This window comes from Canis aureus, chromosome 10, assembly GCF_053574225.1.
Source record: "Canis aureus isolate CA01 chromosome 10, VMU_Caureus_v.1.0, whole genome shotgun sequence".
NCBI lineage: Eukaryota > Metazoa > Chordata > Mammalia > Carnivora > Canidae > Canis > Canis aureus.
Genome location: NC_135620.1, coordinates 25,585,129 through 25,613,054, shown reverse-complemented (window position 1 = coordinate 25,613,054; position 27,926 = coordinate 25,585,129). Strand labels below are relative to the sequence as shown.

The 27,926-nt window shown below is 47.8% G+C and overlaps 1 protein-coding gene across 1 annotated transcript in view; it reads left to right on the top strand.

The window, feature by feature from the left end:
* The window catches only part of TRPC7 (transient receptor potential cation channel subfamily C member 7), a 140,851-nt gene extending 114,432 nt beyond the window's left edge, over window positions 1-26,419 (top strand). The window contains exons 9-13 of the mRNA XM_077913159.1: window positions 9,596-9,791; window positions 15,388-15,609; window positions 16,278-16,358; window positions 23,292-23,367; window positions 25,530-26,419. Coding sequence (XP_077769285.1) covers window positions 9,596-9,791; window positions 15,388-15,609; window positions 16,278-16,358; window positions 23,292-23,367; window positions 25,530-25,699 — 745 coding nt within the window. The 3' untranslated portion in view covers window positions 25,700-26,419. The remainder of the gene's footprint in view (window positions 1-9,595; window positions 9,792-15,387; window positions 15,610-16,277; window positions 16,359-23,291; window positions 23,368-25,529) is intronic.
* Window positions 26,420-27,926: the final 1,507 nt, after the last annotated feature.

Below are 27,926 nucleotides of genomic sequence, written 5' to 3'. Positions count from 1 at the left end.
CATGGCAGGACAGGTACACAGAGAAAAGTGGGAGGGACTGGGGGCAAGGAGGTGACCCAGAGCAGGGAAGTGATGGGCTCTCTGACACCACATGGGTCTCATGACCCACGTTGGGCTCCTGGTCTCCCCTTAAGGTAAACGTGGCCTCCTCTACTTAATTCTGATTGGGCATTAAATATGGGGCCTGTCCCATCAAAAATGAGCCAGCCAGTCTTTTCTACCAGGCTGTCCTGGAGTCAGCTTCATAGCACAGCTGGGTTGAGACTTTTCTAATCAAAAATAATACTTCTCCTAAGGTTATTCTGTCTCCCCAGGAATCATTTTAATGGAAGAAGTTTCAGCAGTGCTAAGCAAAATTAGAAGCTTCCGTTTTCCATGACAGTTATGGAAAATTTGCACGTTCTATAAAGGGAGAGATTCATATGGCCACCAGAGGCAGGAGGCGCTGATTCAGCTCACTCTGCTCTCCAGGGCCACAGAAAAGCCAGCTCCTCCTTCCTATGAATCTGGAGGGGCCCTGGGGCAAGGAGAGAAGCTCCTGGAGACCCTGCCCACACATGCCTCCCCTCGCCCCACCAATGCTACATCACCCTGTTGTTGAACAACTCATAATAAACACATAATCTGCTCTCTCACTTAATCCTCCAAACAGTGGGATGACACAGACACTACCAGAAAACTAAGGTTCAGAGAGACTCTAGACTTGCCCAAGATCCCAGAGCCAAGAAGAGGATTTGAACCTGGATCTGCATGACTCCTTCCCTCCACGTTTTGACCTGAGATTCCCAAGAGCAGGATCTCCACTCCTACAGCAGAGTCTCTGCTCTAAAGTGGAGGGGGAATCTCTTTAACAGTTGAGTCACTTTCTTGTGGCACTAAATTCTTTTTTTTTTTCCTGTGGCACTAAATTCTAAAGAACAACATACTGAATTCAAATGTGGTTATCACTGAGAACCTGATGGCTCTGCATACCTCATCTCTAAATACACAGCCTATGTTTGCCCCCTGGATAAAGTAGGTTTTCATTCCAAAGTACACTCATTTGTTCGACAACCGTTATGGAGCAACTACTCCAAACAAAGTTCTGTGTTTGTCCTGCGGTCACAGAGATTAATAAAACAATCCTCCTCTCTCTGTGGAATGCATAGACAAGGGAGCATTTAGAAGAAATGGCATCAATTATTGTACCACCTGATCATCATCAAAGGGTACTTGGGCAGCACAGCCAGGAGGAAGTGCTGAACTCTGCCTGCCAGGGTCAGGGATGGCTTCCTGGAAGGCCGTGGAGGGTCTTGGAGGATGACTAGGGGGGTGTTCTAGCCTGTGCAAGGTGTAAAGGAGCAGAGGAGTTTTGAAGAACTGCCAGTCAACAAGAGTTTGGGAAAACAAGAGAAAATCACATAAGATAACCCAGGAGGATCCAGATTCTGGAAATGAGTCCTAATAGGGTGTTAGTCTCTGCTAGGACCTTTTTAACAGAAAGAAGATGTGATTATATCTGCCTTCGGGAAGTGTGCTGGGGCAACTGTGTGAAGGATGGGTTGGAAAGGATGGGAGGAGAGTAAGCCCAAGCTCAGGATTTTATCATGAGTAAAAATAGTCACAGCTCCTCCCCTCGTGGAACTTCCAGACTGGTTGGGAAGACAGATGTTAATCAAAAAACCACAGGAATGAGGGCATGTTTACAAATTGAGATGTTCTGAAAGAAGGGAACTTGAAAGAAAGGAGGCTCCCAAGATTGTTGAATGAGCTCTGTTAGGTGGCTGGGACCAGGAGCTACACGCAGGACAGGACTCTGACCTGAGGAGTGGCAGAGGGGATAGAGAAGGGAAACTGGGGAGGCTGGAGTGGAAATGTGATGACTGAGTGACTGAATGTGGGGGTTGGGAGGGAAGGATGTTTTTGGGTTATGACATTGGGAAGGCCCTAGAAGGATCTGGGGAAGACAATCTGGAGGAGCATACGATGGGAAGAAAGGCAAAGTCCCTGGATGATTCAGGGGGACATGGGGGCTTCGACCTTCCTCAAGATCCATACCCAGCAGAGTTGAAGGCAAACACTCAGAAACAGGTGAATGTTCAGTGTTGTGGGTGAAGTCCATGCTCTAAGGGATGGAGGAACCAGGGGACCTTGAGAAGGAAGGCCCCATGCTCAGCGCTAGGGGTCAACCACTCACTTGATAAAGGAGCAAAATAGGCTCTTCAGCTAAAAAAGCTATATTGTGCCTTGCAAATAGAAGACTGAAATTTCCCTGGCTCACAGAAGAGAAAAAAGGGAGACAGATGAGCCATACAAGCCCCAAGATAAGTGAATGAGCCAGAGGGGCCTCCTGACAGCCAAGGGCCATGCCACCAAGAAGGATCTGGCTGCAGAGGAGGTCTTGCTACCAAGGGCTGGGTAAGAGAAACCAAGGAAAGGGTCCCAGTGTGGCATCGCAGGACCATGGCCAACTACTGTGTTCTTGGGGCAAAGCACAAAGCTGAATATGTCTGCAGGTGGGAACTGGGCATGGAATCAGCCTACTGGGATTTAGAGGGACAGATTCTCCCAGGATTCTGGGCAATGTTGAAATCTCTGGCATGTTGGCAATGTTGGCATCTCTGATAGAGAAATGTCATGGCAGACTTTACTGTATTTTGAAAGTTATAATCTCGCCTTTCATCTTTTAAATTCAAGCTAGGTATAAGGATTTGGGGGGAATAAGAAAACTTATTACAGCCACCATCACATGGAGACAGTAGTAGGAAGGTCCTCAGACTTGAGGGAGCAAGCAGCAGTGGCTATTGAAGGGGGTCCAAGTCAGGCTCAGAGAGGTCAAGCATCTGAAAAGGATCATTATGTGTCAAAAAAAAATACTTTGAATCTAATAGAAGTTCTCAGCTTTGTATAATTCTCCAGGAAGTGATAAAAATATAGATCTTTTCTGGGACCAGTTCAGAAGAATCATTATGCCTGTTACAGCAGGCATTCTACTATCATATAATATTTATTTATGCTTTCTCCTCATGTTTATTCATGACATGAAAATTTAAAAGCCTGGTACCTTTAAGTTTCTGGAACAGGCTGAGAACCCACAGATTCATGAGGGAAAGGCATAATGGTACACAGAAAATGTTCTCTCTTCAATGATGTCTTCACACACATTTCCAGGCCCTGCCCCACATCCTCCATCTTATTCTCGTTCATGGGAAGACAGCCTTCCCTTTTTATCACTAACATTCAATTCTAGAATGAAAACAGGGTCAAACTGTCCTTCCTCCAAGTGTCAGTGACAGGAAACCGGGCTGTCCAGGGTTAGCTCTAGAGATACTATCAGAATGTAGTTCTTGGGTAGGTCTGAAGCCAACCAGCTAAGGTCAAGTCATCTCATGCCTCAGTTTCCCAGTATTCAGTCATCCATTGGCCAAAAATGTTTACTGAATTCCTACTATGAGTCGGGCGTTTTCTGGCACCGATGACAGAGCAGTGTGAAAGTCAGCAGGCCCTCTTCCTCATGGAGGTCACACTCCTCCGTGAACATGAAAAGAGAGACAAAAGGCAAAAAATAAATTACAAAACTAAACAAAGAGACCAAGAAAGTCATTAGAGATTAAGTGCTGAGAGCTAGGAAAGAAATAAAAACACTGAGAGAAAGAATAACTCAGGAGGCCTCCTTCAGTCAGGGTTTCTGACAGGTCCACCCTGAGCTGGTGACAATCAAGTTTACAGCTGGTGCATGAGGAGGAGGAGGGGCGGCCACTCCCAGACAAGGGAGGAAGGCCTTCCAGGGTGAGGGAATAGGGCACAGCAGAGATGTTGGCAGCCACACAGGCTCTGTGAGCTTAGGGAGGAGTCCAACGGGGGGAGGGGCTTTGAGGCCTCCCAGGTGACAGGATGGATTGTCAGCCCTGGGAAAGCCACTAACAGAGAGGGTGAGGATCTGATTGCTATCTTCAAAGGGTTATGCTGAGAGGTGACTGTAGGCCACAAGAGACTTTCAGCCTGACACTGGAGCCCACTGCAGTTAAGAAAGAAAGAAAAAAATGAATACCAAAAATAATAATACATATTATGTGCCAGGCAGTATTTTGCACACTTCCCAAGCATTCGATTAATTCCCTTAATCCCCACAACAAGCCTGCGGAGGAGAAATTGTAGTTTCCCCGTTGTACAGCTAGAAAGACAGAGGCCCAGAGAGGCTGGAATGTGGCCAGAAGCCCACATGCAAAGCCAGGTTTGCCTGACTTGGAAACTGCTTTCCGAGGGTCTCACTCGGCCAATGGAGCCGAGAGCTCCCCACTGGGAGTGGGATCGGGACTCATTCATTCATTCAACAGACAATTTATGGGGCACTTTCAGGGTGCCACGTTCTGTGCCAGAGTCTGGCGTTTCGAGGATGAAGAAGACACAGCTGTGTCCCTGGAGGAGCCAGCAGGCTTCCCCGTGTCCCAGGAGGAATAAATCTGGGCCATGCAGGCCTTGTACACCCCCTCCCTCAGCACTGATTCTGGGCCGGCCTCCTCTACTTCTGGATGCTCTAGATCAAGCGCCTCATGTAGGACCCGGGGTAAACTGAGAGGTCATTCAGGGGACACAAGCTGGGGGGCATGTCCTTCAAGCACGGCCCAGCTGCTCCAGGTCTCCAGGTCCAGGCGTTAGAGCCCCCCAGGGCTCTGGCGGGTCCCTGTGTATCTCCAGTACCGTCTTCCATCATCCCAGCCCGGAGGGCAGGTAAGCATTTCTACCTCAGCAGGTCTGTAGCATGGCACCCACTTTTGTCCTCCGAACGTGAGAAACAGTCTTTCGGGAGCTAGCCTCCTGCTTAATTTTAGCTTGCTATGTGCTATGTGCAGCCTGGGGTAGGCATCTGAACTGCATGGTTTTGGGGGGAAGCAGGAAGGCAGTGTTCCAGCACCAGGGGGAGGGCATCGTGGCATTCCAAAGCAGCAGCAATTCTCCTAACAATTGCCCCAAACCCTCCCCTTGTTGATCAGTTTGTTCCCTGAGACCCATACACAACCGCCTCTTCAGGCAACGTGTTATTAAAGCCCCATTATCCAGGCGAGACGAGCCTAGGAGAGAGCTAATGAGATGCCCCTGCCTTCCTTCCGCCTGACAGATCAGCCCCAACCTTCCCCCACATACACCCCCGCGCAGCAGGAGCAGCCTGAATCATGGCCTATTCAGCATCACTCAGGGGAGCCTTTCCTCTTTTCCCCACATTAGCAGCACTTCTTAGGCTGTGGGGGCCTATTGACTATACTTTGCAGTCCCTTGCACTACAAGCTGAGAGAGTCACAGGTCACAAGGCAGCCTGGGCCAGAGAAGCCGGAAGAAGGATTTGCATGAAATCAAGGGTTCATGATGATCTTTGCAGGGAGGAAGGAAGATAGGCTTGTTCAGCAAGGTCTCTGTTTGGCCCTGTGTGGCAGCCCAGGGTGGGCAGGGTGCCGATGGGGCCGAGTGTGACCCTGGGGAAGGCCAGGCCAGGAGAGCACGCATGCCTACTACAGCCCTGCAGCGTTCTGTCCCCGCTGGGGATGCCTGAGACCGGGACCCCCGGGCAGGAGCAAGGTCTGGACACCAGCGCATGGGTACCTGGTACTCTGCCTGGGGCACAGAGTTATTTTGTTATTGGTAAATAGCAAATAAATGAATGAACATAATAGCTACCACTTACAGGACTTGCATTATATACTATAACTAGGTTGCTCATTTAATCTTGATAGCAACTTCCTAGTGAAGCACTTCTGTCCCAGTTCATAGATGAGTGGACTGAGAGTCCAAGAGGTGTGGTAACACACCCAGACTCACACAGCCAATGGGTGGTGGCGCTGGAATTTGAACCCAGGCATGCGCCTTTGCTCTTCTTACTCCTCGACTATGTCTGTGAAGCTTCCTGTGATTGACACAGTCGAAGGAATCTGTGACAAATTCTGCAGGTAGCAGAGCAGTTAGGAGGAGGATGTGAAGCTGGTGACCACTATCCCTATGAGTAGAGAACATTTAGCCTTGAGACCAACTGGTTGACAATAGAGGCTTTCTGTGAGACAAGCGGTTTCATTGTGATGATCAGCTAAGCCAGTTCCTGGATACTTTCTTCCTGAAAGACAGTCCCCAACCTCCATAGTGACTGGTCTTCTGCCCCATCGTCCTAAACATGGTGGGTGATGACTCAGAGAGTATCATAATCTCACAAAACATCGAGGCCAGCTCTAGTGCCAAAGCTCTTTGCATTAGTAATGTACTATTTGTCTCCTTTCCAAGGTTAGCCTTCTCTCTGGGAATATATTATGGTAGGTTTCCAAGGTCAAAGTAACACAGCCTTTTCCCACTTGGAACAATGAAGACAGCTTTCCTTTATTTTCTGCCACATATTAAACCAGAAAATGTCACTAGCATGGCACTTCAAGTTAAACTGTGGAGCTCTAGTCACCATAAAAAGCACCTAGATTTCATAGAAATTTCTTTCTCCCCTTTTTCTTTCTGCTAGGATGTCATTTTCATATTGACTTGTAAGATCTCTTTATATAAGAAAGACACACAGAGTCTGTCACCTGTATTGCAAATACAAATTCTTTTCTCACTTAGCCTTTTGCCTTACATTGTTAGTTATTATGTCTTTGTTGTATACAAGTAAAGTTTTATGTGGTCAAATCCCTCCATCTTTCCCTTTCTAGTTTCTGAAACCTCTCCCAGACCAATATTATACAAAATAGTGCTATTTTATTCTAGTTTTTTTTTATTGTGTAATTTTTAAACTTTGAACTCCTCAATTCCATTCAGAATTAGTTATATAGGTGGAGCTATGGGTAAAATACTCCACTGCTTACCATTTAGGCCAGGTAATTGTGCATAACTCAGCCCATGATGTCTCCTCTGGGAGAAACAATGACAACAAAATTAGTCTATTTGGTTGGTCCAGATCATGTCAAGAGGGATAAGTGCACGTGAAAGACCCAAAAGACACCAATGGTGGATCGAGCTATAGTGGATGATTCAAGCTAATGGACCCAGCTTTACCTTAAAGGAGGTCTTTGCTACAACAACCCATTTTGCCCCATAATAAGAGGACACAGGGCTATAGACAGTCCCCAAAGAGCTTACAAGAGATTGTTAAAAATGCATACTTTGGCTAAGATCCTTTCCTGCCCAGTCAGGTGCCTGTGTTATTGCTCTGGAGGGAGGGTCACTTTCACTCTGGAAATCCCAGTGACTCTGGGCCTCTCGTAATTAGATGCTCTTGTAGGTCACAGCCAAATTCAAGTCCAGAAGCTAATTCCTGAACTATAGAAGAAATGAAACAGGTATAAAGATTGTCTGGGAACCAGATAACAAAGCTAAAGGATCAGTGTTCCAAGTGGGGGTGGGGGGAGGGGACTGATGGTGGAGGGGCTAAGCCATGAATTTAGGGATCTGTAACTCTTCTCTTACTACAACACACACTGTGTAATGGGCTAGCTCTGCCTCCTTTCGATTATTCTATTACATAGAATGCCTAAGAGAAGGCACCAAGGATAAACCAGAGCTTAGTGGCAAAATTCATAACAAGAAGAAGCAAATGAGAAAAAAAAAAATACACTCTGAATCTAGGCCATTTTCCCTAATCAAAATTCAGAAGACTTTCCTTGAATATTCTGTAATTGCTTGCTTCATTTGTGTCAGCCAAAGGTCTGTAGGGTTTTACAAGGTAAGCAAACGAAGATGAATTCCTGTAAAGCATCTCTCAGTTGCACATATTATCCATTTCTTAGGATGTTCGTGGTAAGTGCCTAATCCTGGACCAGTGCCAGCCTGCCCAGTCCCTGGCTCAAAGAGCGGGCCCTTTGGTTTCCTGACCTGGCTAGAAAGGGAACAACTGTCATCACATCCTGCTGTCTCCTTCCAGTTTGGGAAGTGGGGCTCATCCAGTGGTTCTGGAGTCTCTCTGCCACTGTTCCCTCCCACTAAGGTGATGACCACAGGATAACTTCTTAATGGCAGGCAATATCTGCAGAGAATCCTGGCCATGCATTGAATGGCATCTTTTTCACACAAAATGGATCTCACACAAGGAAGCAGTGTGTTCCCCTCTTTCTCAGAATAGCGTTAGGGGCTGGGGCTCTAAAATAATGCTGGATACCTGGTCATCACCTCCAAACCCCCAACTAAATTCCTTCTTATTAAAAATAAAATGAATTAAATATTCTAAACTCACAGTTTTCAAAGAAACCAGAAACAAATAATGACAACAAAAACCCACTTCAATTTTCAGTTTTCAGACTCTGGGATGCATAGAGAATGAGTCAAACCGCTGGCTAGACACACACATACACATACACATACACATACACATACACATACACATACACCCACACATACTCGCACACAGGAGAGCCGAAAATTCATGTAAGTCAGAGTTGGATTTTTAGCCAAAGTGACAAGAACTAGTATTTTTGTACATCTTGTCAAATAAATACCAATCCTTAAGAAATGCCAATTTTTTTTTTGAGATCTAGCTAATCCTGGCCACTTGTGGGTGAGTGCTGAAAATCTGAAATGTTAAAGAGAAAAAAGAAAGTACTTTCTCATAATGTACCCCAAATCTGACTGCAAACCAAAAGAACTGCATATAACCATTCAGAAGTTATCAGATGCACGGAGGTGTTCTAAACCACCCAATAAAACCCAGCTTTCTGATTGGATTCTATGTTGTAAACCTGATGTGGGTTCCTAGCCACAAAGTAGACAGTGAAACATGCCTGGACCCTAGTCTTAAAACTAGGATATTCTGATAACTTCACAGTCTCTCAAGAGTCAAAGAGCAGTGTTCTAAAAGCCAGATTTTCCCGGCACTGCCCTCAAAGCACATGCAATCTCTACTTTGAGTGAGCTGCAGGCTGAGGTGCAGACAGCTGTCTGCTGAATTTGAATAACACGGACATACCAAACTTACTCTTTTCATAGCACAACTCCATTTGAGAGGACATGAGGTGTGAGGCTGGCCTCACTACCTAGAGCCAGGGGCTGGAAAAGCATAGTAGGTAGATGTACATGCTTTTGGAAACCTCAAATGTGCCTGGATCTGTACCTCACTCTCCAGTCAGATGCCCCTAGAAAGGAGAAGGGTCTGAGTGTCCATGCCTCCATCTGTAAATGCAGGTAATAAGCGAGCCCAACACAGAGATGGTCATGAGGCTTAAGGAGCTGCCCTGTGACAAGCGCCAGGCACCAGTCATGCTCCCTTCATCGATGGACACCATCCTCTCCCCCTGCACATGGGGCTGGGTGGTCTGAGACATTCAAGAGACTATTTTAGGAAGAGTGCTTTCTGAGCCTGATAATGTACAAGAAACAAACATCTGTCTTAACTTTAATTGCTTAATTAATTACAAGATAAAAATGATACCACACTCTGGAATCCCCCAAAAATGGACTGAGTGGAAAATGAAGAACCTGCCCTTTATATTTTTGACATCTCCTCAGAGATCTGAATATGCCATTATTTCAGAAGACAAGCACCACCAGTCAGCCCAGCCCCACTCCAGGGTAACCACCAAAGTCTGGGTAATGGGAACTTTGATGTGAACAGTGTTAGCAGATACAAAGTGGCTGAAGGGATTGTCTTTCCTTATAGGGTTGAAGAAAGCTTTAAAACCTTATTTTGGTCCATCTTTGGCTTGTCTGAAGTGATCTCGGTGGTGCTGAAATATGATCACAAATTCATCGAGAACATCGGCTACGTTCTCTATGGCGTTTATAACGTCACCATGGTGGTAGTGCTGCTCAATATGCTAATAGCCATGATCAACAACTCGTATCAGGAAATTGAGGTAAGACCGAGTTCATTGAAATTGTTCCCTCTCCCTTGCTTTAATTTACACGGCTGTTTGAAGCAATGAGAGTAATGACATTAGAAGTTCATGCGTTATTAAATGTGAAGCCAGGGGATGCCTGGGTGGCTCAGTCAGATGGTTAAGCATCTGACTCTTGGCTCAGGTCATGATCTCAGGGTTGTGAGATGGAGCCCCATGTTGAGCTCTGCACCGGGCATGGAGTCGGCTTAAGATTCTCTCTCTCTCTCCTTCTCCCTCTCCCTCTGCCCTTCCACCTCTCAACTCTCTCTTCTCTCAAAAAAAAAAAAAAAAAAAGTGAAACCAGAACAGTAAACAACCAGCACTTTCAGTCAACCTGCCATATGGTAGAGTGGGCACCACACATGAAGGGGCCTGACGAGGCCTGAAAGAATCAGGGTCATGAATCTTTCCTCTTTCATGTCTCCCTTCAGGACAGCATGCAGGTGGCCCATGGCAAATCAGAATGACTATATCTTTCAGCCAACATTCCCTTCGCCTCTCACATGTTATTTATGAAATACCAATGGTATGCAATGCCCATGCTGGGCACTGGTAACACAGAGATGACTAAGCCAGTCCCTGCCCTCTAAGAACTCAGTCCCTTGAAAAAAAACAGAAACATCACGAAACAAACTTCATTGCCCTAGGCCCAGCACGCCCAGAAAAGTCCTATCAGGTACACAAGGTACAAAGCAGAGAAGCTTCCAGAGGTGATGCTGGAATGGAAGGCCATTCAAAGACTAATACAATTTTGCCAAATAGCTAAGGGAGTCCAGAGAATGTACCAGGGGACAGTTTATCAAAATCTGAAATGCACAAACCACAAGCTATTGATTGTTTGGAAGAGCAAGAAATTAAAAAGAAAATAAATGAGCATTAATAGGAATCTGGTAAAATAGATGATGTTGTAGCTGAACAGCAGGATGCTGTGTGGCTTTAGAAAGAACAAAGACATTCTCCGTACTGATGACTACAGACCTGCAAATTGTAATGCTAAGTGCAAAAATCAAGTTGCAGCACAGTGTTTATAGAGTGCTCTCCCTTATGCAACAAAGAAAGGAAGGGGCATACATGCTCACTTTTAATTACATAAGACGTTGAAAAGGAAGAAATCTCTGAAAGGGTCCACAAGGAACACACAACAGGGCTCCCTGTCAAGAGGCAACTGGGCGCACTGGGAGCGGAATGCCTTTCTCTCTATACTTTTTCATGCTCTATAAATCTTATTACTGTTTTACTTACTATAACGTAAAATAAATAAGCCAAGGATTAATAAAAGGCACTAACCTATTTTGAATTAACTCAACAATTCCAATTGTAGGGATAGATCCATGCAGCAGTATGGTTTTACATCGGTGCTAATTAAAGGAAAAACATGCAAATAGCCCATGGACATCAGAGGGTTTCAATAAACTCTGATGGAGCCTTTGGAACACTGCCTATGTGATGAGAAAAACTTATGCTCATATCACAAAATCTCTATGGTACTGTGGGGAAAAATGCAGGTTGTAGGAAAATACATATAGGAAAGTCTTATTTACATAAGCTGTAGATGTATATGCACATTCGTATAACAATACGTGTAACAATATGAATGTACATTTACAGAAAGAAAAAGCAGAGAAAGGTAGAGAAAAGTTACCACGCCCTTGACCTAGGGCATCCTCTGGGGACGGGAGTACAGCAGAGAGCTTTGGATGGGGACGGTCACTTGTGCCTGTGTTACCTTTGTACTCTGATCTTTTATGAGAAACAAGCATTAATGTATTTCTCACCGAGAGGAAATTAGAGACCTCCAGGTATTAGTCTGTGGGGCTGTCATAACAAAGCACCCCAGATGAGGCGGCTGCAACACAGAAAGGATTTCCCTGCATTTCTGGAGGCTGGACATCCCACATCAGGGTGTTGGCAGAGCTGGTTTCTTCTCAGGCATCTCTCTCCTCGGCTGGTGGATGGCTGCCTTCTCGAGGCGTCCTCACATGGCCTTTGCTCCCTGTGCATGCATCCCCAGCATCTCTTCCACCCCTCAGTAGGGTACTCGCCAGGTCAGATTAGGGCCCACCCTAGCCCTAGTGTTTAACCTTACTTACCTCTTTAAAGATGTATTTTCAAATACAGTCAGTTTCAAGGCACTAGGGGTTAGGACTTCAACATACGCATTTTAGGGGACATATTTGGTTCATAACACACACCTCCCCAAAAATAGAGTATTCTAAACTGTAGGAACAACATGTGCCAGGGCAGGAGGGGTGAGAATGCAGTATTTGGGGCCTGCGAGACGGTAGACTGTGCCAGGAAAAGAAGCAAGAGGTGAAAGGAGGTGGCGAGCTAGCATGAAGCCTTATCCTGTTTCCTGCTCTCCCGCTGCCACCCACAGCAAAACGCAGCTCTCTGTCCATAGACAAGTGTAGTTTTTGACAGTGTACATATTTGGTCACTTATGCACATGAGCTGTTGCTAACCAGCCATCCCTGTGCTTCTGCAACAGGGTCTCTTACATCTGGGTTTCCCCAAATGTAAGAGAAACCAGACGGTGCCTGGATAATATGCAGGTCTCTGTGCCACTCACCTTGGGCGCAGTGCCCCATCCTAACCTGCAGATCATGTTCTGGTCCAAATTAATGTGGCATGGAAACCATGTGATTAGTGTGCAGAGATCCCCACTAGTTTGGATGTCATGATGTCACGTGGGCTTGTGATGTCAAGTTACCCCAGCACAGTTTTGTGCCACCAGGTGGAGCGAGCACACTGCAGCCCTCACCTCCCTTCGGGGTTCTGGGCTTCTCCTCAGGTGAGAGCACATGTCCCCTCCCGTCTCACTAGCCATGTGTGTGTAAGCACCCTGAGATGTGGAATTGGGCCACTAGACAGTGCCCCGTCTCCTGGGTCACATGGAACTTTGATGAAATATAGAGAATGCTTATGATTCAGCCAACAGATCTTGAGCACCTGCTGTCCAAATCCACGGACTTCCTTGCTTCTATACCTGCCATGGCCCCACCTGCCCTCACTCCTGCGGGGGGTGGGAGAGGTCTTCTCCATCTGGGCTGCCCTGCCCACGTGCCCTGGCTCCCTGCTCTCTCGCCTCCTCAGGAGTTGCCATTGCACGTCATCCCTGTTCCACCCATATCTTCACCCTTCCTGTCAGCATTTAAATGAGACTCTGGATCTTAAAAAATAAAATAAAATAACTAAAAAAATCTTCCTTTGATCCCACTTTCCAGCTCTTTCTCTCTTGCTCTTTCTTGCCAACTTTCTCAGAAAAGCTGTTTACACTTCTTACTGCCTCTTCTACTCATTAACTCCCACTCTTCTCCACTCTCACCCCACCCACTCTCGACCTGGCAGAGAAGTACCCACCCCATGGAGCTCAGCTTAAACACCAGCCATCAGAGGCAGCCCCCTCAGCCCCGCAGGCCAGGTCAGGAGCTCTATACCCAGAGAACCCCATCCCCCGGCACAACTCCAAGTGAAAGATCAGCTGATGCATAGCAGACTGTATTCATGTCATGGGGCAGACTGTGTGCTCCATGAGGGCATGGACTGTCAACCCCACTGCCCACCTAGCCCATGCCATTCACATAGCAGGTACTCAATGCATGTTTGCTGAAATCACTAAAAGGTTGAATGCTAGGCACTGTGTTAAGCTACGGACATTAAAATAATACTTCCAGAGGGACTACTGATGTCTGACACTAAGTGCACTCATTTAATTCTCATAATGACCTATGAGGTAAGCATTCTTATTACCATTTTACAGATGAGGAAATTGAGGCCCAGAGCAGCTAAGCCACCTGCCATCGCTACACAGCTAGGGAAGAGGAGAGTCTGGACCTAGGCAGGCTCCAGAGCCCATGCTGTCACCAGTAGACCACCCTTCCTTTCAGGTCAGGTGTCCCTGTCACCTCTCTCTGTTATGCAGCAGAGGCCAGGAGCAAGCCCTGCCCTTACCAAACTTCCACTAAAGACCCCAATATGAGGTCCCATAAACCAGGCCAGGTGCTGATGGGCTCTCAACAAAAGCAAACAAAATGGACAAGCCTGCAGGTGATAACTTTGTATCAAGTGGCACCTGCCAGTAGCCTCATGTGGGTCCTTGCTAGGTTTACAGTCCCTGGAAGTGTAGCTAGAGTCTGTGGGGATTGGAACCCACCCTTTCATGGAGCACATAGTGCCAGTCTTGAGGCTTCATGAGGGAGGCAGCATTATCTCCATCTCCCGATGACCAAGCCTGAAGGCCTTGCTGAAGTCACGCAGCTAGGTGGGGTGGTGAGCCCCGGGCTGTCTGACTCCAAGTCCCATGCCTCCTTCCTGCTCTCAAACCACCCCACCGAGACAGAAGCCTGAAGAGCCTGCCTGTAAAAAACACACACCTGCTACTTCTTAGGGGGCCCACTTAGCATTCTGGCATTGACACCAAGTCAAACAAGATAGATGAGGGGTTTAAATCGACCACCGCCCCCAGGGAGGAGAGTGTGGCTGGACCACATGCTAACTACAGCCGGCTTCGCTTCTTTGGAATTACATATGCACAATCTCTTGACACCCTCTGTGGCGGCACCGACCAATAAGAACATGCTTTCTAATAAGAAATACACAGTGATACAATACAGTGTGGCAGCTGCTCACCACATGTACCTGTTAAATATGTGAAATGTGACTGGTCCAAATTGAAATGTGCTATAACTGTAAAATACACACTGTTTTCAAAGACTCAACATGAAAAAAAAAGTGAGTTATTTCGTTAAGAATTTTGATGATGATTACATGCTGGAATAACTATTTTGAATCTACTGGATTAAATAAAAGACATCACTGAGATTAATTTCACTTGTTCTGTGGAGGCACCCAGCTGGCTCTGTCAGGAGGGTTTGGGACTCTTGGACTCAGGGTTGTAAGTCTGAGCCCCACACTGGGAGGAGACATTACATACATACATGCATACATACATACATAATTTAAACTTTGATGAAAAATAAAATAATTTAAACTTTGATGAATTACTAAATTCTACATCTGAAACCAGTTTTTACCAGATAAGTTAAAAAACTAGAATTTAAATAAAAACTTGAGAAAAAAAAAAGGAATTAGCCTGTCCCATTTTACTTTTTATAATGTGGCCACTAGAAAATCTAAAGTAAGTTCTGTGGTTTGCCTTTGTGGCTCACTTTATATTTCTACTGGGCAGCAAAGCTCTAAAACCTGAGTGCCTTGAGGCCGCGGTGGCTCTTCAATCAGCGGAGCTGTCGATGTTCATGAACAACGGGATGAAGTGGCAAGTGGAGAATGTTTGTGAAAATACCCGGCGGAGTGTCAGGGAGGGTGACAGGCTGAGGTTTTCAGTGATGAATCCTGAGAAGTTATGTGGAGACCTTAGCAATGGCTAATCCCGTACGGCTTTAGCAAGAGCAAACCCTCCACCCTGTGCCCATGTGCAGAGACAACGTTCACAGATGATCAGAGTCGGATCTGGAAGCCCACTGTGAGGTGTAGACCGCGGCCCCCCTCCTCACGCTGAACTCCGATGTTACATCGTGGCTGTTGATGGTGTGTTGTTTCCCTTGCTCCACAGGAGGATGCAGATGTGGAGTGGAAATTTGCCCGGGCGAAGCTCTGGCTGTCCTATTTTGATGAAGGAAGAACCCTTCCTGCTCCTTTCAATCTAGTGCCCAGTCCCAAATCATTTTATTATCTCATAATGAGAATCAAGATGTGCCTCATAAAACTCTGTAAATCTAAGGCCAAAAGCTGTGAAAATGACCTTGAAATGGGCATGCTGAATTCCAAGTTCAGGGTAGGTAGCATGGGGTTTGTGGGGCAAGAAAAGGCAGCAGGAGGGAAGGAGGGGAGAAGTGTGCTTGCCTAAGATGATACAAGGGAAGTCAGTGAGGGGTCCCTGCTTTTCAGAATCTGGGGGCACGTCAGCAAAGCTGCAGCCCCCCCAGCAGAGGCTGCCTGTGGGAGCTGCCCTTCTCCCCACAGTTCCTGGTTGGGGCCAGAGCAGGCCACCAGGCTGAGCCATGCCCCCACAGAGGATTCCTTGAGTCCCAAAGAGGAATCAGTGTTCCCAGAAAGTATCTGGAGGATGATCACTGGGAGAAAAGTTCCCTGCCCATTATCTCCCCTTCCTAGAGATTCTCAAGGTTTACTAGCATATTAAAATCTCTGAGGAGTCCTGGGAGAAAGACACCCCCGTAATTTTAACTCAGTGCTTCCCAAAGTTAACCAAATTATATTCTGTAACTCGTTGTCATCCTATAGATCTAAGGTCCCAAGAACAGTGTTCTAGGAACCCTAGCAGCAGTGGGTACATCAGCTTTGTGAGGGTCCTCTTTTTAAAGACAGTCCTATACGGGTACCATTCATATACAGGGGTCATATATGTTACTTGAACACATACCCACGTGTGTATGTACGCATATAGTGTTTATTATGTATTTGGGGGTTTTTTTGTTTCCCCAGAAGACTCGCTACCAGGCTGGCATGAGGAATTCTGAAAACCTGACAGCAAATAACAGTTTCAGCAAGCCCACTCGATACCAGGTAACCACACCTTTCCCACATATGGGCTGAAGTGGACTCATCCAGATGTGAATTTGGTGACATGGCACATGAACACAGAACACACACTTCATTTCTTCTTGCATTCAATAAATACTTAACAAGTAACAACTATATGCCAGGCACTGCACCACTCACTAGGGATGCAGATGGTTCCTATCTATTAGGGCATCTCCAGGCCAGTGAGAGAGACAGACAAGGAGCAAGTAAACACACAAATACACAACCTCAAATTGATAAAAGTAGAAAGAGGAAAACAATAGACTGCAAAAATGGAGGAAGAGAGGGAGCGCCTATTTAGGTGTGATCATCAGAGGAGGCAACTTCAAGCACAGGACAGTTAACTGAGATGTCAAAGAAGGAGTGGTCACGTGGGGCCTCCCAGGCACAGGAAAGGCATCCATAAATGCCAGAGGGGAGAAGGTTGGCAGGTCTGGAGCAGTGGGAATTCAACAGGCAAGGGACGGTCATCTAGAAGCAAGAGAGCAAGACTTGGACTAGGGGGAGAGTAGGGTGATGGAGAAAAGCAGACAGAGTCAATATACATTCTAGACATAAAGGCAACGGCACATGATGCCTGTCTGCAGGGATGGGGTACCTGGGCATCACCTCCAGGCATCTGTCTTAAGCAACCAGGTGGACATGGGTGTCTTCACTAAACACCTGACCTGAGATCACCAGTCTTGTACATAAACCTTGGGAGACTTTATGCTTACAGCCCTTTGCATTGCTTTTGGAAATTAATGCCGCATCTCTGTATCCCTTTGAGTCAGCCCATGAGCCAGTGATAAATGGTAACTACAGGTTATTGATTATAAAAGTACAGGACATTCGTTTCCTGCCTTCCCCTTCTTGACGATCAGCAATTCTAGCCATGCTGATCAGTTCTTATCAGGTGTAAATTTGCAGCTATCCTGAGCATGCATGGGGCAGAGGTGCTGTGTCCCTGGTGCCACCACCTCAGAGGGAGCAATTAGACTTAGCATCTTCCTGACACAGGTCTCTAAATGTATCTCCACCCATATTTCAGAAGCCAGCTATGCAGGTAGGAGGATTTAAGTGCACAATTAAGACATGGTTCATCCCTCAAAATACTTAGAGTTTTATGAGATGACACAGGCTAAAAACTGGAAATGGACAAATCTTGTATCTAATCGTGTGCAAAATTGGGTCTGACCAGTTTGATCTGCTTTGAGTTATTTTATATCACAAAGCCTTTGGTCAGTGGAAGGATTTTTATTTCTCAACTTCTCAGAGAAATGTATAGATTATCTGTGTCAACAAAAGAGAAAGTCCTAATGGGGTAGGGTCAAATCTCTGATGGGTTGCAGGGAGAATCAGCTGCTGAGATAAAGGAAGACTGATTATGTGGTGAATGTCTTGTACCCAGAATGAATCCTTTATGAGCAAGACAGTTTTCAAAAGCAGCCTCGGGGTGATCCCATTTCTGTCTTTGCTCATCACTGGCTGAGTCCCTGCCGCCATCAACATCCCCAAGAGCTTCCCTCTGTGATTACAGAGATTGAGGTAGTAGTCGGCTTCAGGCTACTGATGACCTTGGGCAGCTTGCTCACCCTGTATTTTGTGAATCCACCAAGAAAAGCCTCTGGCTATTTATTCAAACAGTTGTCACAGGAAAGAAGAGATAGGTATCAGAGGGAAAGGGTGGAGAGGTGAGCAAAAAACAGAGCACTTTGCATTTGCACCTGTGCCCTGTGCTCAGCCCTGCAAGGTGAAGTCTGGGCATCTTCCTAAGCCATCATCGGCTCAGACAGGAGTGAAGCAAGAGATGGCATGGACAGCGGGTTGCCAGCTAGACACTAGCCCAGATGTAATCTCACCATATGCAGGTGAGAGAAGCAGTAGCTTTAATATACCCCATTAAACAGAGGAGAAAACTGAGGCCCAGTGGTGAAGGTCCACCGCTGGTTGAAGGACCTGACTCACAAGGGTACCCCTCTTTTACGACATCACATTTCCTAGACACCCAAGCCTCACCGAGAACCTGTCCTACCAGCCAGAAAACCCTCTGAGCCTGCAGAGCATGAGGGGAGTGGACAAGGTCCAGGAGGAGCTTTTAGAATGAAGGGTGGGGTAAGGGTCTGACAAAGCCTCTTCCATTTTCTTGGGCCCACTGGTGGCCTTCCAGATTGCACTGATTTCTTTCCAAAGCAACTTCCAAATGTGCAGAGATCAGAAGGAGCCTGACACGCGCACTTCCTCCTTCTTACCATCCTGGCTGCACCCAGAGCCGTCACCTCCCTGAGGACACGTACAGAACCATAGTCCCCGACACTGTCACACTTGGGAGAAATTCTGTAGCATTCCCACTTGGACCAAAGCCCCGTGGTTCATACACATGGAGTTTTTAAACTTGCTGCCTTCATGGCTCTTCAGTAGATCCGCTTGATTTTTCAAACTTAGTGCTTGAGGTGTTTATTTTAGGCTTGTCAATCCTTGGACTTCTGGGGATTCTCTGTCTTAAGAGAAGGCAGTTAGTTCCCTCAGACCAGGGGGTCTCTGTGCTTTGCTTTAACTTAGGCGTTTCCAAGGGGTCTGAATCTGTGGGTCACAAAACTGGTCCCTTGCTTTTGTAACTTTTTATTTTTCAATCTGGGCTCATATGAAACTAAACAATGAAACAAAACCAAGATACTGGGGAGGGGGTCAAAGCACACCTCCCATCAAAGCTATTCTGTGACCTGTTCCAAAATCCAGAATGCCTATGTGCTGGGGCGTGTGCAGACTCATCTACTCCCACTGTGAGAGCTACATTTCCTTCTCTGGCAGAGCAAACAAGCTGCATCCCAAATGCACCACAGAATCCAGGCACGCTCCATAACTCATGCAGGCCCTGTCTGTGGTGCACTCTCTTCCCCAAGCCCGGTGGGGAGTCCTTCTATTCATGCTCTAGGTGGTCTTTTCTGTAGAGATCACAGCAAACAGGATAGACAACTTCATCAATGCTAATTCCTTCTATTTTTGGTGTCTGGTGAACCCTCATTTAACAAATGGTGTGTCCCTGGGATCCATTTACGCCCTCTCTTTCACATATCCACTGATTTCTGTTTTCCTGGGGGGCAACACTGTTTCCCTCTAGGCTCTGTTTTGTTGACCATCTTCAAAGCACCATATATGCCCTCTTTGTTTACACCTTTAGCTGCCCTGGCCGCACAGAGAGACACAGGTCTTCCACAGAAAGGCTTTCTATCTTCCCCTAGCACCAGCAGCATCCCTTAGCATGTGGGCAGGGAGAACCGTGTGGCTCCTTCCCTGGATCTCAGTGTCACAATCATTCTGATCCCTTGTGCATGTCATCCTCATCCCCTCAAGTATTAGTTCTTTGGCCTGAGTTATGTCACTACATGCACTCACCTCTAGTATCTGCTAAGGGCAGGAGGCCAATGTAGGTGGAATCGGCACTGACCAGAATATGTTAACTTGGGGAAAGTTTAGTATCTTCTGGAAGTGAAAGAACTCCATGGAAGATAGCAAGGAGACATCTCACACCCATCACAAAGGAACATTCTTTTACTCTGCACACAGTGAATGAGGGGAGACTTTTCATGTCCATCTTTTTTGAAAAGAGATACCTCCTATAGCATCTGAGCTAAAGAGAACTTGGGGCAGTTTCTAACCACTTCAGTATTTCTGGGGACAAGACTGGCATCTTCCTCCTACATACCCCAGGCTGTACACACTAGCAGGGAAACCAGGTGCCATCAGGACACGAAGTCTCTAAGTGGGTGCTAGGTGGCCACACTATTCTTTAAGGCATCTGTCGCTCCTGAGAGTGAAGTAGGGGTGGGAGAAAGGGGAAAGGGTCACTGCTTGTCTGCAGTGCTCATGAGATTCTGCTTCCATATTAAGCCTCTATAATCCTAATGTGTGGTGAGGGACTTAATAACAAACATTTGCTAATAGTGAAAGGGAATATAAGGGAAGGGAGAAGAAATGTGCGGGAAATATCAGAAAGGGAGACAGAACATAAAGACTCCTAACTCTGGGAAATGAACTAGGGGTGGTGGAAGGGGAGGAGGGCGGGGGTGGGGGTGAGTGGGTGACGGGCACTGAGGGGGACACTTGACGGGATGAGCACTGGGTGTTATTCTGTATGTTGGTAAATTGAACACCAATAAAAAATTAATTTATTAAAAAAAAAAACATTTGCTTCTCTCCCCCTGGAGCCTCAGATGTGCAAACCTTAGCTCAGGTTAGGCTTGCCAGCACTCAAGAATGGGCCGTAAGCACTCATGACAATGACATGCCAGTGACTGTCTTTCCCAAGGGTAACCATTTTTTAATTGAAATATCCTAAGGGGGTAACAACTGAACAAAGCCATCCATCCTCCAAAATCGAGCTGAGATTTCCTCCTGCATAGAAAACTGTCTTTTAAAGGACAAGTAGATACCTACAAGCAGCCCAAATCCCCTCTAACCAATGGGAACCAGCTTCCTGCATCTCATCCCCTAAAGCATCGTGCACATAACCTTTTCCTGAAGGTTGGAAGAAGCCCCAGCTTTGGTTTCCATTTTTGTTACATTTCAGATCTGTGTGACCTTGGAGAAATCACCTCACTCTGTGAGCCTCGGTTTCCTCATCTATGAATGCAGATGACCTCCCCAAGCTCACCAGGTTTCTGGGAGAATTTAACAAGGTCATTTTGTTAAGGAGGTTAACATGACTCCTGGTCTGCAGGAAATATTCAATACATTTGTTTCTGTGTTTCTTTTTTACCCTTTCTTCCCAGCTCTCAGAGGGCCACTCCACACTGAAGGGGGCTTGTGAGTGGGGACTCACCTACTCAAGACAAATGGAGTTTGAAGGGCATTAATAATTACGTGTATTAATAATGTGGAATCTTTTAAAATAACAGGTTGAGTTGTGTTGTGCTAAAACACAAGATGCACCCTAAGCCAGGAAGACAGTGATCGCTGCCATACCTGTTGAGGGTCTCCCCTGAGCACCATCATAGGAAACTCTCCACTTCCAATCACCAGCTTATACTTTGACCCCATACGTACATTTTTCAACTGATGAATCAAGAAACTAAAGAACCCTTAATTCTTGAACTTTTCCTTAAAAGAGCAACAAACTTTAACTAGATCCCCTTGACTTGTCTCAGCCTGAAAATTTGCAGAATACTTCTGAATTCTATATTCAAGAAGAATTTTAGGGGCACCTGGGTGGGTTGGTCAGTTAGGCATCTGTCTCCAGCTCAGGTCATGATCCTGGGGTCCTGGGATCGAGCCCTTGCCTCAGGTTTCTTGTTCAGCGGGGAGCCTACTTCTTTCTCTGCCGCTGTCTGCAGCTTCCTTTGCTTGTGCTCTCTCTCTGTCAAACAAAATCTTTTTATTTTTTAAAAAGGGAGAATTTTAGATAGCTGGGTATCTGGGTTTCTTAGGTTTTGTGCTTTTTCCCCATGAGAACTAGCTCAGGACAAAGTTGATTTTGTTTGGGTTTTACAGTTGAAGGTGAAAGGAGCATTACTGAGTCCCAGGAAAGGCTTTATATACATTCTTATAACTCGGGTAGCCTGGCTTAGGGGCCAGAAGGATGTCAAGGAGAAATCTAGTAGATATGCAAACCTTAGCTCAGGTTAGGCTTCACTAAATCTAGCAGATATGCACTTGAACTGCTAATATGGCAAGATCCAGGCCTGTCTGACAGAGAGCAGCATGAAGGCAACTTGCTCACTAACTGTTCAGCCGAAATAAGATCATGATTCAAAGCACAGAGCCAAGGAGACCAGCTGCCCAAGGGCCAAGGAGGGGGGCAGGGAGCAGCAGTGGCCTACAGGTGACGTAGGGCTCACCGCAGAGAGCCTTTGCTAGGTTCAGTTAGAGCCCTGGACTCACGAAGCCTGGAGACACGGGAGAGGTGTTCTGGGGTCGTTCTTGGCCATTAAAGGCACTGACAGAGCCTGCAGCTGGTGCAAGAATGTGCTAAATCCTTCCCTGTGCCCTCAGCCACCCACTTCCCTTGGCTTACCAAAAGCTTTTTTTGAGCCCATGTAGTCAGAGAGAACTTAGCAACCTGCCTGACCACACACAGCACCGCCAAGGACAAAATTCAGGTCCCTTCCATCTAGAAAGTGCTGCCTCTGTCCCCTGAGTCCCTGGGTGTGAGCAGGTCATAGGAAGGGATGAGCACGGAGCAGGGAATCCCTCCCTCTCTGCCAGATTCAGAAATCGCAGCTCTCCGAGTATTTCTACATCCTGTGATTGTCCAGCAGCCCTCCAGCAATTAGCCAGCAAAATCCCAAGTTCACCTCCTGCGGTCTTTTTCATGCTTGGCTCTGCTCTTGGTATCTCTTGTTTACTCCTACCTGCTCATTTGCTTAAAGAACCTCTATCTGCACAATACATGGGAGCCACAGGAAGTCCTTCCCCTCCGCCGTGACTGGCGGCACAGAGTCAGGCTTTCAGGGAAGTGGTATGTTGGCAAAACCTCCTGAGGCCCGCCTGTATCTCTTGTTGCCTCTGGTAGAAAATTTCCAGGTCAAGTGGACTTACCCAGCCTGGTCCGGACTCTGTTCTAAAGGAGAGGACAGAACTGGCTAAGGTCACAAAAAAGGTCAGGGTAGAGTCAGGCATAGGACCCTCAAGCAGCACCTGTGGATCTTAGATGATTCTCTCTCTCTCTCTCTCTCTCTCAACCCCTGCCTTGGCTTCCCACTGAGTGTCCTGTTCTTGCATCCCCAGGGCAGGATCATCCTAGTGCAGAGGTTAAACAGGGACAAGCCCAGGTCCCCCCATCAGGCAAGGCACCCTCAGAAGAGAGGCACCAGGCATGGGAGCACTCCCAGCTGCTGACCAGGTGCTCCGCAGGAGCTGGGCACCAGACATCCCCATGTGAGATGCTTCTGTCCTTGGCCAGGCTTGTCTGATCCCTTCCTTGTGTTCCCATTTCAGAAAATCATGAAGCGGCTCATAAAAAGATACGTCCTGAAGGCCCAGGTGGATAGAGAAAGTGATGAAGTCAATGAAGGTGAGCGATGGGTCCTTTTCCTACAGGTAGACAGTGAGGTGCAGTCTTGCTCAGCTAAAATCGAGGTGGTGTTGGCAGGACTGTGCTCCTGTCTGGAGGCCCCAAAGGTTGGGGGGTGCTCGTGTTCCTTGCTGGTTTGGGTGTGGGCTCAAGTAGGTTCCACGAGGCTGCTGTGGGATGGAGTTTTCTGTCCCTGCAATGGCTGTTGGCTGTGGCCACCACCCCCTCCATCAGCTGCCGACAGGCCCCTCATCTCAGAGCCAGCACTCAGTCCCCAATCCCTTCTCTAGCTGCCACATTCCTTCCTCTTCTGTCTTCATGTCTCTCTGACCCTCTCATGCCTTCCTCTTTCACTGGTAAAGACTCATGATTAGACTGTATAATCCAAAAATAATCTCCCTATTTAAAGTTGGCTGATGAGCAACCTTAATTCCAACCTTAATTCCACTGGTAACCCTGGTTCCCTTTGCCATGTAAAGTGACTGTACTCAGACTGGATACCAGGGATTAGGACCTGGTCATTATCGGGGGTAGGGGTGGGGGTGGTAAAAATCCTACCTACTGCAGCGATGGTGGCCTTGAGTCCACCTCATGACCTATGGGTACAGGACAGCCCAGAAGTCCTCATTCCCTGGGTGCACACACAGAGAGCTGTAAGCAGACAGGACCCCTTCAGATCCTGCCACCACCCTGTCTCACTTCCAGGCTCTCAGAACCTGACAGCCAGCAGTGCCTCTCTAAGCATTTCCCCCACCTCAGAATCCCTTGTTAAAAATGCACATCCCAGGCCACACCTAGGTGTGGCACCTGGGGGCTGTGCATTTTGATTAAAGCGCCAGGTCATCCAGATGCATACCGAGGTTTGCAGGCTACATTGCCTTCACTACCTGGGTGATTTTCCAGTCCATTTTGAGCAGTTACTCTTAAGTAAAAAGCAAATTGCCTTATACCAGGTCATTAATCTTCATGAGACACACAGGACAAATATTTGCTACCTCAAAACAGCCTCCTCCATGAATGAAGGCACCAAGTGTCCCCCTGGCTCAGGCCCCAGGGGCCTCCTGGAAGAGCCTGGTCACTCAGTGACCCTCTGCCTCCTCCCAGAGCATCCAGCATGCAGCCTGAAGATGAGCAGTGGCTGGACTCACTCCTGGGCTGACATGTTCCAGGGGCCAGCAGCAGCCATCCAGCCACCCCTATGGTTGGGTCTCGAATTTAACAATGCTAGTGGCCTGCCAGCCACCTCGAGCAGTGTGTCGCCGTGATTACAGACGGCTGGGTTGCCAGGCTTCATGCCACTAGAATTATGCCATGCAACTGGAGCTCACTAAAGCACTGATGAAAAGCAAATGGGGTGGATGCACATGTCAAAACTGGCTAAAGTGTACCTTTAAGATCTCTGCATTTTCTGTACATGGCACATAAGGAAAAAATATATAGGAATAGCATGTTCCCAGGCACCAGGCTCCCATTTGAGGCATGTCCAATATCTATAATATCAGAAAAGAACATTTCTGAGTCTTCTTTATAGTTAATTTAGGGATTTCCACAGCCCAAGCCCAGGTGGATTTGTACCCCGTGGCTCACTGTGGAAACAAGTGCAAGTTCCCACCTGGTGGCCCCTTGCTGTGGAAGGAGAGTGGCCTCGGTGAGGCAGCGCTGCCCACGGGGTCTGGGCGGACCCTAGCTCTGTCAGGCCGCCTGGCTCGTGGCCACATGCACTGTGCTGAGCCGGGCCCTGCACACTTGGAGCTTCTCCTCTGCAGAGAGCAGTGACGGAGCAAAGCACGGAGCATCGCGACGATTACGTTCCAGTTACTGAGGGCGTTCCTGGGAGTCCTGAAGTCTGCCTTTAGTGGCTCCAAAGCCAGCATGCTGTCATGGTAGGAGAGAGGTGCCAGGACTTCACAATCCTGACCCTGACTCCTCCGTCTGCCTGAGAGCCTTCACGGAGAGCTCCACCAGAGTGGAAGGAGGAGGGTTTTAGATGGATGGACATGTCCTTCAGTGGTAGGAGCCAGGGGGACCTAGGTCACAACGCTGTCCCCTCCTTGGGCTGGAGCAGCATCCTGACTGTGCTGGAAAGATGCCCGCCCCCAACGTACGGGGAGCGAGCCCTCTGTGCCTGCTCACACTCACCCAGAGCTCCTCTGTCCTTGCAGGTGAACTGAAGGAAATTAAGCAAGACATCTCCAGCCTGCGCTACGAGCTTCTGGAAGAGAAATCTCAAGCTACCGGTGAGCTCGCAGACCTGATCCAACAGCTCAGTGAGAAATTTGGCAAGAATTTAAACAAAGACCACCTGAGGGTAAACAAGGGCAAAGACATCTAGCAGCCCGCGTGGGCACCTGTGACTTCTACCAGCATTCCCAGGCCAGGACGGACCTCCTAGCCGCCAGCCCTGGCAGGGGAGGGTCCTGGGCCCACGCCTCGAGGATACCAAGAGGACCCTCTGGCTCCGTCCGTCCGGAGTGGACATGCTGACGGGGGGGGGGGGGGCAGCGTCGTGGCCTGCCTTGACCCGGAACTGCTGTGAATCTGGGCTGTTGAGGAAGAAAGGCCAGCAAAGGGGTGGGGGGAAGGAATGCCCCACGGACACGTGTGAGACCTTTGGTCCAGTAGCCGTGATGCACGTCCCTGTGGCCAGTGCAAGAAGAGGCCTTCTTGGGTGCACAGTCGTGCCCCCCCACCCCACCCCCCGCTGCACAAGGACCGCATCTCTGCATCCGAGGAAGACAAACCACCTCACCCCATGCCCCGCCCCCTCCTCACTCCCCGACCACCACCACACCCCCCACACCCCCGCAGCCCACACACATCCAAACAGAACCGGGAGGTGACCTGTGATCTATTCTTAAGTGCCAGACGAGAACACAGATAGCCTAATAGCAAAATAATTTTATTTGTTTATAAAAAAAAATTTAAAAATCCTAAATCAAAAATTGTACTGTAGGTAGCACTGTTTAGAGAAAAACAACAAAATCCAAATGATGTATTTTTACCTTTATTATCTTGTATTTACTATTTTTACCTAAAATGGAAAGAAAATAAAATTACCTCATAATATAGCCTGGGGATTGTATGTCAATGTGCCGCCCTCCTGCCGTCTGGTGGCCCGACTGGTGGCCGGTCTGGAGGTGGCCTCAGAAGCCCATGGGTCAGCACTTCTCTGGGAGGGGAATGGGACAAGTGTGAGGGGGTCCCAACCCCCAAGATCATGAAGCCGGGACCCCTCCTTTCCTGCCCTCCTCCTATCCTCAGACCTAATGAGCCCAACCCCATCAAAGTTACGAAGGAGGCCCAGAAAAGGGTGAGGGAAGCAAAAATCTCCTCCGGCCCACTTCTCGCCCTCTCGCCCTATGTGGGAGGGGAAGGGGTGCAGGCAAAGCACCCCCCCACGCCCACCTCTTTCTCAAGGAGCGACCTTGTGTGTGTGAGCCCGGAGAGCGGCCGCCAGAGGGAGCCCCGGTCCCAAACAACACCGGTTCCAGAGCAGGTTGGAGGCACTGCTGTGGGATACGGAGAGAGGCCCTGGCCCCAAGAAGACACTTACTAGTCACCCTAGCCACACACGTGGAATGAGTACTTGCTGGGCACCAGGTCCGGTGCTGAAAGCTCTGCCGGCATCTGCCCACTGAAGCCTCACACTGCAACCCTGTGAAGAGAAAGCAGCTCAGAGTCACAAATCCAGGTGCTCTGCAGACGCCCAGGGAGGGCAAAACATGTATGTGCGTGTATGTCTTACACACACACATGCATGAGGGGGCTTGTGTTTCACAATACCCAGTGTATCTCCGGAAAGCAAACTTTTTTTTGTTTTGTTTTTTGTTTTTTGTTTAATCCTGTTCTAAGAAAAGAGCAGATCAGATGGGAAAATAAACCAAAGTGAAGTCGGTTGGCACCACTGAGGCAGGGGGAGAGCCATGACGGAGGGGGCAGCTGAGCCCTACCCGAAGTGCCATAGACACTCGGCCCAGCCAACTGTTGCCGTAAAGAATACAGGATCGGCTTTGCTAGATCTTCCCAATTTCTGGGGGGGGGGGGGGGGGGGGGTCAGAGGAAAGCCCACATTTGTTGGGCCCCCAACAGCCAGGGAAGGGAAGGCTAGGGAAGATGCCCTGAAGTGTGGCTTCACACCCGGGTGGTCTGGCACCACCACCCAGTGCTCCAACAAGAGAAAAAAGAGGAATGCCCCACAGGTGCCAGGGGCATGCTGTATGCTCACAGTCTAGGAGCTTTTCACCTGGAATCCTTAGATGAATTTCAAAAAAACCTGCAAATCCTCCCGTGCCCATCAGGTTGTGTACCTGTCTTTGTGACGGGACACTGTTCTGACTTTTCCCAAATACTCATCCATGACCCCCCAAGACTGCGGATGACGACAGGATTCATTCAGCAGATATTTACCGAATCCCTTGCGAAACACTGGGGATGAGACACATAAGCATCCAGAGGTGGGGGTGAGGGGACTTCCTTTTTAAGCTTGGACTCTGAATAAGAAAGCTGACTGCTTTGTAAGAAGAGCAATTGATTTATCCAGGGGACAAATTACCAGCACT